Source organism: Heteronotia binoei, chromosome 8 (assembly GCF_032191835.1).
Source record: "Heteronotia binoei isolate CCM8104 ecotype False Entrance Well chromosome 8, APGP_CSIRO_Hbin_v1, whole genome shotgun sequence".
NCBI classification, from domain to species: Eukaryota; Metazoa; Chordata; class Lepidosauria; order Squamata; family Gekkonidae; genus Heteronotia; species Heteronotia binoei.
The window spans coordinates 10326746-10338931 of record NC_083230.1 but is presented as its reverse complement, the minus strand read 5'-3'; the positions used below and the strand labels follow the sequence as shown (position 1 = coordinate 10338931).

The 12186-nt window shown below is 47.0% G+C and overlaps 1 protein-coding gene across 16 annotated transcripts in view; it reads right to left on the bottom strand.

Annotated features, from left to right (window-relative positions):
* KIF21A (kinesin family member 21A) overlaps positions 1-7264 on the bottom strand; it is a 188248-nt gene extending 180984 nt beyond the window's left edge. For 15 of the 16 annotated variants that reach the window (XM_060244751.1, XM_060244757.1, XM_060244758.1 and 12 more), the window contains exon 1: positions 6995-7179. In XM_060244751.1, the coding sequence (XP_060100734.1) occupies positions 6995-7038 (44 nt within the window). In that variant the 5' untranslated portion in view covers positions 7039-7179. Of the gene's footprint in view, positions 1-6994 lie in introns of all 16 variants that reach the window. The other variant, XM_060244745.1, reaches the window with a different exon arrangement.
* Between the last annotated feature and the right edge of the window lie 4922 nt (positions 7265-12186).

Here is a 12186-nt window from a genome sequence, read left to right as displayed (position 1 = left end):
GTTGAGTAAAGCACTAAAGCCCTGAAAGGCTTTTAGAAAATAATCTTAGCAACTAAAGTAAAACTTGCAGAACAGTAATCATTCACTATTTTTCCAACATATAACAGCTTAAAAGCACGAGCTGAAGCTGAGCCACAATTTCAGCTAAAAGGTTTTCTATCTCCTCTGCATGTCTTTGGTCAGGTTACAGCTCCCAGGAACAAACAGTTTCTGTTAACCACAATAAAAAGTTATCTTCATGTTATCACAGCACTTAAAACACATAATAGTAAACTTTGGAGAATAATACTTGTTTTTAATTTAAGCAATTGTATACTCATGAACTGCTAAGTATACTCATATTTTGATTTTGTTCCCCTGCATATAATTTGTAGTTGCTATTATATTTGAGACTGGCCAATTCAAAATGTATTCTGTCTTTTATCTGAGTCTACTGCTTTATCAAGTTTCAAGCTTTATTTCCCCCTTACAGTCTCAGTAAATAGAAATGTAAGATGTACCCACAAGTATTAACAATGGCCACTTCCCTGTATACCAAGTATACCCCAAATCTCAAGGTATCATCTGATTTCCACCTCCTCTTCTCCCCTGTTATTTAAAACACACACAGCACTCAAAAGCTGCATGTCAAGATACTTTACAGATACAGCACTGGAGGAGGAGTTTTTTCTTTTTTTTTTAAAGTCATACACAAGACTCTGAACTTGTCCAAGACTCTGAACTTGGAGTCTGGTTCAAGTATACTATATTTCAGTGCTAGAAGCAGCAGCAATAAGGAACATCAGAAGCATACTGAAAATCACAGATTTTACACAGCTGATTTACATGGTGGCCTCTATGTTATATTGTAGCTACTTCTGAAATACTGCTTTGTTATTCAAGCAACAGCTTGTCACATGGTGCTGGTAGAGAGAGGGAAAGTCTACAACCAGGTGATCTAGAGGACATGTGATCTAGTTGCATGATGATCTAGAGTACAATCACTATCTAAATGCAGGTAATTACTGATCGCACAATGATATTTCCCTTTATTTATGTACAGTGAACTCCTCTTTTACTCAACACACCAGTGTAAACCCATCTGGATCTAATAACCTGGACCCAGATTATCTGAAAATGTATCTTACCCCGTACAGACTGAGCTACCAGTCAAGTCCATCTGTAGCACTAATGTCATCTGTGCAGGTTTTAGCCGCTGCAGTCTAAACTGCCTGGGACCCAAGGTGTTTTAGAGATGGCTTCCTTTCATGCAGACTAGAGAACTAAACACCGAGATCTTCACTGAACGTCCTCCATGTGCCCCACTTTCAGACGCATGGCAGTTGCAGGCCTGGTGACACCATACACGGAGGTGCGACAGGTGCTGGGAACCCAGAGATTCCAGTAGGACTCATGCTGCTGATCCCCCACATCACCTGCACATACACCCTACCTGTGCATGTTTATACACAAGCACTCTGCCACCAGGGTTTCCAGCTGCATGTGCTGCCCTGTGCCACGAGGGGAACAGAATGCCAATGGGATAGAGGTGGGTGGGAAGGAAGGAAGATGTGAGTGGGGGTCTGGTGGTGAGCAGTAGAGGGGTACTCTCTGACCACCACCACCACCCCCAAGAGGATAAGAGTCTTCTCTACAGCAGCAAAGAGGATAAGAGTCTTCTCTACAGCAGCAAAGTGAGGTTCACCTCACTCTATTCTTACTGGCATTTCACGTCACACTTAACGTGGTACTATTTGATGGTCATGCTCCTTTTTAATGGTTTGGCTGCAGGATCTTTGGATGGATAAGAGAATTAGAGGCCACTCGCTGATTCCTGGCCTTATTTCCAGTATAATTTTATTACTGTTAAAATAACAGAGTCTTGTGACATCTTAAAAGCTAATTAATTTATTGCAGTGTAATCTTTCCTGAGTCACAGCTCACCATGACAGGCACAAAGTACCACAAGACTTATTTTGGCAGCAACAAACTAGCACAGATAGCCCTTCGCAATGTATTAAGTATATATTTTAAGTTCTTCTAACCTGGTGCAAAGGTCTGTTTTAAGGGATGGAAAAATGATTTTAATAAATATTGCCACAGATGTTTGTCTAATACTATCAGCTATTCACCGGAAAGGAGGACTGTGCAAGTGCATTATATGTCAGTTACACTGATTTGGTTTTTGTACAAAAAGACACCAAGCTATGCCGCTGCAAAGCATTTCCTTTATATATAACTGACAGTATCCTACAGCTTTAAGGGTTATAGGAACTGCCAGCATGATTGTGCAACTCTTGCAATACAGGTGTTAAGCTAGAAGCATGTGAGTAACATGTGCAAACCATTAATAAGCAAGATGATTGGTTGATGGGTGTATAAGAGCAGTAGCCCAATGTCTATCTTGTTGTGGAGGAGTACGGACGGAGATAGAGTGGCGTGCTGTCGGATTGTTGGAAGGATTGATATTGATGGACTGTGCTTTGACTATTCTTTTTGGACTGTGTACCGTTTTTTTACTTGTACCGTTGCCTGGCTGGACTGACTGTAAGTGTATGACCTCTGGACTGTGAATTGACAATGATATATGCCTAAAGAAGAAGAAGAAGAAGATAGAAGATATTGGATTTATATCCCGCCCTCCACTCCGAAGAGTCTCAGAGCGGCTCACAATCTCCTTTCCCTTCCTCCCCCACAACAGACACCCTGTGAGGTAGATGAAGATATTAGATTTATATCCCGCCCTCCACTCCGAAGAGTCTCAGAGCGGCTCACAATCTCCTTTACCTTCCTCCCCTCACAACAGACACCCTGTGAGGTGGGTGGGGCTGAAAGGGCTCTCATAGCAGCTGCCCTTTCAACGACAACCTCTGCCAGAGCTATGGCTGAACCAAGCCCATTCCAGCAGGTGCAAGTAGAGGAGTGGGGAATCAAACCCAGTTCTCCCAGATAAGAGTCCACACACTTAACCACTACACCAAACTGGCTCTCTAAACCCCAATACAACCCTATTGAACTGGCTGTGTTAGTATCTTCATTTGAACTACAGCTGAAACTGGTCTGCCCAGAGTGGCCCTGAGGGACGTTTCCACTATACTCTGTCAATAACTCCTGCCCAGTTGCAGTGAGGTTGCTTACCCTAAAGTAATTAACATGGATAAGGGGGCGGAATGAAATGTCACACCATGTTGCTTTGAAAAATTCTTAAACTCTCACAATATTAATTCAGGTTTCATGTCACTGTTTCTTGCATGCTGCCCTTTTTATACACTAGTAAACTCCCTTACGAGGCAAGCGAGATCAAGTCTGTGACTCACAACACACTCTGCATTCATCACAACGGATGTCACACAGCCTCATGAACGTGGCACAGTTCCACAGTCTACAATGAAATCTAAATCTGTTGTAGCACAATGCTTCAGCTGCAAGATACCCTACATCACTGTGAAGAATTTATTTCGTTCGTTCCACAGGATCATTATACCACAGATACAGCAATTCATTGTTGCTGCTTTTAGATCTTAAACAGAAATGCTTTCACACACAGACGCACCAGCATGGGGTCACACTCCGTAACAGAATACCAGAGCTTTGGAACGAGGGCGCTCAGGTGCCAGCAGAAAGTTTACGACAAAAGTTTTTGACATAATACTATTGTGTTGCCAACCTCCCGTTTGGGGCCTGGACATATCCCAGAACTACAACTGATCTCCAGAGTACAGAGATCAGTTCCCCTGGAGAAAATGAATACTTTGAAGGGTGGGCTTTATAACATTATACCCCACTGAGGTCCTTCTCCTCCCCAGGATCCACCCCCAAATCTCTAGGAATTTCCAAATAAAGAGCTGGCAACCCTAATACTCTAAAAAGTTTAAATCAAGCAAGTAAATAATACAACTTGATTTTTCATTGACATATTGCCCTCTACATGGGGCTGCCCTTGCGCCGAACCCGGAAGTTGCAGTTAGTGCAGAATGCCGCTGCCCGGCTGTTATTCGGGCTTCCAAGATGGGAGCACATTCGGCCGGGGCTTCAGGGTCTGCACTGGCTGCCGATAATATACCGAGTCCGGTACAAGGTGCTGGTTATTACCTTTAAAGCCCTATATGGCCTAGAACCTGCCTACCTTAGGGACCGTCTCTCCCCACATGTTCCCCAGAGAGTACTGAGATCGGGCTCTCAAAACCTGCTCGTAATCCCCGGGCCAAAGGAGGCTCGGTTGAAATCTACCAGGGATCGGGCCTTTTCAGTAACGGCACCTTACTGGTGGAACCAGCTGCCGGAGGAGGCGAGGGCCCTGCAGGACCTTGGGCAGTTCCGCGGGGCCTGCAAGACGGCCCTCTTCCGGCTGGCTTACAACTAACTGACACTGGGAATTTCGGATGGTGGTAGGGGCATTCTGATAGACCGCTGGTTTTATGTTTATGTTTTATTAACTTATTGTTTTAAAATGATGTTAATTGATGTTTTAAAAGCTAAACCCTATGTTAAATTTTTACGTGTTGTGAGCCACTCTGAGCCACTTTGGTGGGAAGGGCGGGATATAAATCGAAATATAAATAAATAAATAAGTAAATATTCATATGTTCATGTGGAAGTTTGTTTGAAATGTTCATTTGGATCTGATTCCAAATTCTGCAGGTATTAATTAAAGCGTGCGTCTTGTAAACAATCACACTAAAAACCATCACAGGAAGTAATGTGGCACCATCTATCTAGAGACCAAAACTTCTGCAGGATCATGGCTTGCATCAATTTAACTGCAGCCACAACAGGGCCTAATCCTGGAACCCTTGAGGCAAGCTTTGGAGCCTGTAAACTGAACACTTGATTCATGTAGAATCATGAAGGATCAGCACTTTGTAGTTCACTGTTTCTTGCTTTCACTTGTTTCAAGACTTCCAGTGAGAAAAAAAACAACACAGATAAATGTATTTTCTAACCTTGAGGGAGGCAAAGAAAATAGCTGGCACAATCCTAGATGATACGTAAGACCTTTTAAAAAATGCTTCATTCATTTTAGTATAGTAGAATGATGCTGCAATTTCCATCCCTGAGCAAAACCCCTCCCATATTCAACTCCCTGGTACTTCCCCCAACACAGACAACGAATCAATCCATTTACAGCCACAGTTATCTAAACCAAGTCTGTAACAATAGCGACCCTTACACAGCACAGCAGTCTCCATAATGCAACTCAGTACACTGCATACAAAATAACACTTTTAAAAATATAAGATAGTATGTCTCATTGTATTATTTATTGATTTGTTTATCATCTCACTCTAACTCCATGACAGGTATTTTATCACACAATCAGCATGATGTGATGGTTACAATATCAGGCTGGGATCTGGGGAATAAAAGTTCAAATCCCCACTCTGTCAGAAACGCTCGCTAGGTGACTCTCTGTCTCAGATTCACCTATCTCATTGGGGGTGTTGTTGAGAAAATAAAACGCAGGAAGGCCGACTAATGTTGTAAACTACTTTGACTCCCGACTGTGGAACAAAGCAGGGTATAAATAAAACAAATAAACCCATCAAAAACTAAAACCCGGCTTGTTCTCCCTCTCCGTTTGCCATTCACACAAGGCACACAAACGTGACCAGCGGTATTCACAACCCAGCTGATGCATTATTTATTTATTTGATTTGTTTATCATCTCACTCTAACTCCATGACAGGTATTTTATCACACAATCAGCATGATGTGGTGGTTACAATATCAGGCTGGGATCCGGGGAATACAGGTTCAAATCCCCACTCTGTCACAAACGCTCACCAGGTGACTCTCTGTACCAAGCATTTCTCTCTCAGATGAACCTACCTTCATTGGGGGTGTTGTTGAGAAAATAAAATGCAGGAAGGCCTAATAATGTTGGAAACGACTTTGACTCCCGACTGCGGAGCAAAGCAGGGTATAAATAAAACAAATAAACCCATCAAAAACTAAAACCCGGCTTGTTCTCCCTCTCCGTTTGCCATTCACACAAGGCACACAAACATGACCAGCGGTATTCACAACCCAGCTGATGCATTATTTATTGATTTGATTTGTTTATCATCTCACTCTAACTCCATGACAGGTATTTTATCACACAATCAGCATGAGGTGGTGGTTACAATATCAGGCTGGGATCTGGGGAATACAGGTTCAAATCCCCTCTCTGTCACAAACGCTCGCTAGGTGACTCTCCGTACCAAGCATTTCTCTCTCGGATTAACCTACCTTCATTTGGGGTGTTGTTGTGTTTTATCACACAATCAGCATGAGGCGATGGTTACAATATCAGGCTGGGATCTGGGGAATAAAGGTTCAAATCCCCACTCCGTCACAAACGCTCGCTAGGTGACTCTCTGTCTCAGAGTCACCTATCTCATTGGGGAAATAAAACGCAGGAAGGCCAAATAATGTTGTAAACGGCTTTGACTCCCGACTGTGGAGCAAAGCGGGGTATAAATAAAACAAATAAACCCATCAAAAACCGAAAACCCTCTCCGTTTGCCATTCACACAAGGCACACGACCCTATTCACAACCCAGCCGACGCATCATTAAACACGCAAGATAAACTATGCAGCATCTGAAGGCAACCCAATTCCTCCATGCAACAGCTGCAAAGAGAGCTCCCGTTCTGGGCAAATCAGCAGCTGCAATGGAGCCAGGCGAAGGCGGGTCGCTCTGTTATTCCCAGCCCCTCTAAGAACCACCAGGTTTTGCATCCCCCTTCCCTTGTTCAATCCCCCCCGCGGCTGCACAAAGAGCACCTTTGTTCGGGAACCCTGCCTTGAAAGGCCGGCAAGCAACGGCCGCGCTTTGGACCCTTGCAGGCCGTTAGTCCCCCGCAGCCCTCTCCAATGGCGCAAGGCCACCTGCCGAGCTGGCTGCACGGCCTTTCCCGGCCTCGCCCCGCCCGAGACGGTGCGGCGTTCCCAAGCGCGGCGCCCTTCCCAAGCCCGCCTCCCCTCCGGTGCCGAAGAGCCGAAGCCCGGGCTCGACCCCCGCCGCCTTACCTGACGGCCACCCGCACGGAGCTCTCGTCCTGGCCCGCCGACATGGCTCGAGAGGGGGCGGGCGCGCGCCGGAGGCCAACCGCGCACCATGGAAGGCGCCGAGCGGCCGAAGGAGAAGGCGGCGCGGAGTCCTCGGCGAGGGGGCGGCCGGCTCACCTCCGCCTTCTGCCCTCTCCAGCCATCTCAGGCCGCCGCCTGCCCCAATGGAAAGGGAGCGACGGGGCGGCGCGGTTTAGACTCCGCCCCCCGGGGACTCCTGCGCGCCCAGCCTCCGGAGGCGGAGCGCGCTTGCCTCTCCAGCCCTGGCTGCCTGGCTGGGCGCAGAGCCCCTCTCCAGCCGCCCCGCGCCGCCGATAGCCGGGCCCCCAGCAAGCAGCCGGCTTCTGGCCAGCCGCAATGCGGCACCGCGGGCCTTCTTGGCCGCCCCCTCCGCAAGCAGCGCGCCTGGCAGGGGCCGCTGCTTCCCGGCGAGGCGGAGCTGGCTGCTGCTGGGCGTGGGGAGGAGGAGCTGCCCTCTGGCGCGCTCGGCTAGGTTCATTGCGTTGCGTTTCATGCCGTTTACATCCCGCCCTTCCCACCAAAGCGGCTCACAACGCAAAAAGTCCCAACGTAGGATTAAGAACATAAGAGAAGCCCTGTTGGATCAGGCCAATGGCCCCTCCAGTCCAACACTCTGTGTCACATAAGAACATAAGAGAAGCCACGTTGGATCAGGCCAATGGCCCATCCAGTCCAACACTCTGTGTCACATAAGAACATAAGAGAAGCCACGTTGGATCAGGCCAATGGCCCCTCCAGTCCAACACTCTGTGTCACATAAGAACATAAGAGAAGCCCTGTTGGATCAGGCCAATGGCCCATCTAGTCCAACACTCTGTGTCACAGAAGAAAATAAGAGAAGCCATGTTGGATCAGGCCAATGGCCCATCTAGTCCAACACTCTGTGTCACATAAGAACATAAGAGAAGCCATGTTGGATCAGGCCAATGGCCCATCCAGTCCAACACTCTGTGTCACATAAGAACATAAGAGAAGCCATGTTAGATCAGGCCAATGGCCCATCCAGTCCAACACTCTGTGTCACATAAGAACATAAGAGAAGCCATGTTAGATCAGGCCAATGGCCCATCCAGTCCAACACTCTGTGTCACATAAGAACATAAGAGAAGCCCTGTTGGATCAGGCCAATGGCCCCTCCAGTCCAACACTCTGTGTCACATAAGAACATAAGAGAAGCCATGTTGGATCAGGCCAGTGGCCCCTCCAGTCCAACACTCTGTGTCACATAAGAGAAGCCCTGTTGGATCAGGCCAATGGCCCATCTAGTCCAACACTCTGTGTCACAGAAGAACATAAGAGAAGCCATGTTGGATCAGGCCAATGGCCCATCTAGTCCAACACTCTGTGTCACATAAGAACATAAGAGAAGCCATGTTGGATCAGGCCAATGGCCCATCTAGTCCAACACTCTGTGTCACAGAAGAACATAAGAGAAGCCATGTTGGATCAGGCCAATGGCCCCTCCAGTCCAACACTCTGTGTCACATAAGAACATAAGAGAAGCCCTGTTGGATCAGGCCAATGGCCCATCTAGTCCAACACTCTGTGTCACATAAGAACATAAGAGAAGCCATGTTGGATCAGGCCAATGGCCCATCTAGTCCAACACTCTGTGTCACATAAGAACATAAGAGAAGCCCTGTTGGATCAGGCCAATGGCCCATCTAGTCCAACACTCTGTGTCACATAAGAACATAAGAGAAGCCATGTTGGATTAGGCCAGTGGCCCCTCCAGTCCAACACTCTGTGTCGCATAAGAACATAAGAGAAGCCATGTTGGATCAGGCCAATGGCCCATCTAGTCCAACACTCTGGGTCACATAAGAACATAAGAGAAGCCATGTTGGATCAGGCCAGTGGCTCCTCCAGTCCAACACTCTGTGTCACATAAGAACATAAGAGAAGCCACGTTGGATCAGGCCAATGGCCCATCCAGTCCAACACTCTGTGTCACATAAGAACATAAGAGAAGCCACGTTGGATCAGGCCAATGGCCCCTCCAGTCCAACACTCTGTGTCACATAAGAACATAAGAGAAGCCCTGTTGGATCAGGCCAATGGCCCATCTAGTCCAACACTCTGTGTCACAGAAGAAAATAAGAGAAGCCATGTTGGATCAGGCCAATGGCCCATCTAGTCCAACACTCTGTGTCACATAAGAACATAAGAGAAGCCATGTTGGATCAGGCCAATGGCCCATCCAGTCCAACACTCTGTGTCACATAAGAACATAAGAGAAGCCATGTTAGATCAGGCCAATGGCCCATCCAGTCCAACACTCTGTGTCACATAAGAACATAAGAGAAGCCATGTTAGATCAGGCCAATGGCCCATCCAGTCCAACACTCTGTGTCACATAAGAACATAAGAGAAGCCCTGTTGGATCAGGCCAATGGCCCCTCCAGTCCAACACTCTGTGTCACATAAGAACATAAGAGAAGCCATGTTGGATCAGGCCAGTGGCCCCTCCAGTCCAACACTCTGTGTCACATAAGAGAAGCCCTGTTGGATCAGGCCAATGGCCCATCTAGTCCAACACTCTGTGTCACAGAAGAACATAAGAGAAGCCATGTTGGATCAGGCCAATGGCCCATCTAGTCCAACACTCTGTGTCACATAAGAACATAAGAGAAGCCATGTTGGATCAGGCCAATGGCCCATCTAGTCCAACACTCTGTGTCACAGAAGAACATAAGAGAAGCCATGTTGGATCAGGCCAATGGCCCCTCCAGTCCAACACTCTGTGTCACATAAGAACATAAGAGAAGCCCTGTTGGATCAGGCCAATGGCCCATCTAGTCCAACACTCTGTGTCACATAAGAACATAAGAGAAGCCATGTTGGATCAGGCCAATGGCCCATCTAGTCCAACACTCTGTGTCACATAAGAACATAAGAGAAGCCCTGTTGGATCAGGCCAATGGCCCATCTAGTCCAACACTCTGTGTCACATAAGAACATAAGAGAAGCCATGTTGGATTAGGCCAGTGGCCCCTCCAGTCCAACACTCTGTGTCGCATAAGAACATAAGAGAAGCCATGTTGGATCAGGCCAATGGCCCATCTAGTCCAACACTCTGGGTCACATAAGAACATAAGAGAAGCCATGTTGGATCAGGCCAGTGGCTCCTCCAGTCCAACACTCTGTGTCACATAAGAACATAAGAGAAGCCCTGTTGGATCAGGCCAATGGCCCATCTAGTGCAACACTCTGTGTCACATAAGAACATAAGAGAAGCCATGCTGGATCAGGCGAATGGCCCATCCAGTGCAACACTCACACACACACACACACACTGTGGCTAATAGCCACTGATGGACCTCTGCTCCATATTTTTATCTAAACCCCTCTTGAAGGTGGCCATGCTTGTGGCCACCACCACCTCCTGTGGCAGTGAATTCCACGTTAATCACAATTCCACAATTTAATTAAATTTTAAAATACATCAAATTGCAACATTTAAAACAGTAAAACAAAGCCGTTTACCAAAGTACCATACCACAGCCTTCTATTCGAAATTTTCAAGTACCGATCAGTTGTATGCCAACCGGAAGAGGGCTGTCTTACAGGCCCTGCGGAACTGCCCAAGGTCCCGCAGGGCCCTCACCTCTTCCGGTAGCTGGTTCCACCAGCAAGGGGCTATGATTGAAAAGGCCCTGTCTCTGGTCGACTTAAGTCGGGCCTCCTTTGGCCCCGGGGATTGCAAGCAGATTTTGAGAACTCGATCTCAGCACTCTCTGGGGAACATGTGGGGAGAGACGGTCCCTAAGGCAGGCAGGTCCTAGGCCATATAGAGCTTCTCCCTTCTACTTGTTTTAAATTCATCCCTTCTACTTGTTTTAAATTCTTTATTGTTAACTTTTCATGACTTTCATCGGGATAGGTTGAGAAAAAGATTGTTACATCCCCTGTTCTCAGTGTAGGGGGTGTGGTGTCACTAATATGTGGAGCCCACTCCCTCTGTCATCCCTTTTTAAAGGTAGAAAACCCCTGAATTCGTTTATTTATTTATTGCGTTATCTCACCCTTTTCTTGGGACACAGTAAAAGACGGAACGGGCCAGAACAGCCGGAACGAGCATAAATCAACGTAGACTGTCACAAAAAACACTGGGATGCATCACAGACGCTCAAGAACAATATTCTAGAAAAGAAAAAGCGGAACTCACACATCCTTATTTCCCTGTTCCGGCCCAAAATGGCTCAGGAAAACCCTGAAATTGGACGAAACTGGCATCAAACAAGCTGCGCTGCCACAAAAAACATTGGGATACATCATAGACACTCAAGAACAACATTCTAGAACAGAAAAAGTGGAACTCAAATGTCCTTATTACCCCATTCCGGGCCAAAATACCTCCAGAACACCCTGGAACGGGCATCAAACAACCTGGGCTGCCACAAAAAACACTGGAATGCATCACAGACACTCAAGAACAACATTCTAGAACAGAAAAAGCAGAACTCACACATCCTTATTACCCAGTTCTGGGCCAAAATGCCTCCAGAACACCCTGGAGGTCTTTTGGCCCAGAACGGGGTAGCAAGGACGTGTCAGTTCAGTTTTTCTGTTCTAGAATATTTTTGGCCTGGAGCAGGACACTCGAGAACAATATTCTAGAACAGAAAAAGCGGAACTCACCCGTCTTTATTACCCCATTCCAGCCCCAAATGCCTCCAGAACAGGCCGGAACGGCATCAAACAACCTGGGCTGCCACAAAAAACACTGGGAGGCATCACAGACACTCGAGAACAATAGTCTAGAACTGAAAAAACGGAACTGAAACATCCTTATTACCCCGTTCTGGGCCAAAAGACCTTCGGAACACCCCAAACAGGCTGGAACGGATATCGAACAACCTGGGCTGCCACAAAAAACACTGGGATGCATCACAGACACTTGGGAACAATATTCTAGAACAGAAAAGGCGGAACTGATACGTCCTTATTACCCAGTTCTGGGCCAAAATTCCTCCGGAACTGGCCGGAACGGGCATCAAACAACCTGGGCTGCCACAAAAAACACTGGGATGCATCACTGGCCCTCCAGAACAACATTTTAGAAAAGAAAAAGAGGAACTCACACATCTTTATTATCTCGATCTGGGTCAAAATGCCTTTGGAACACCCCA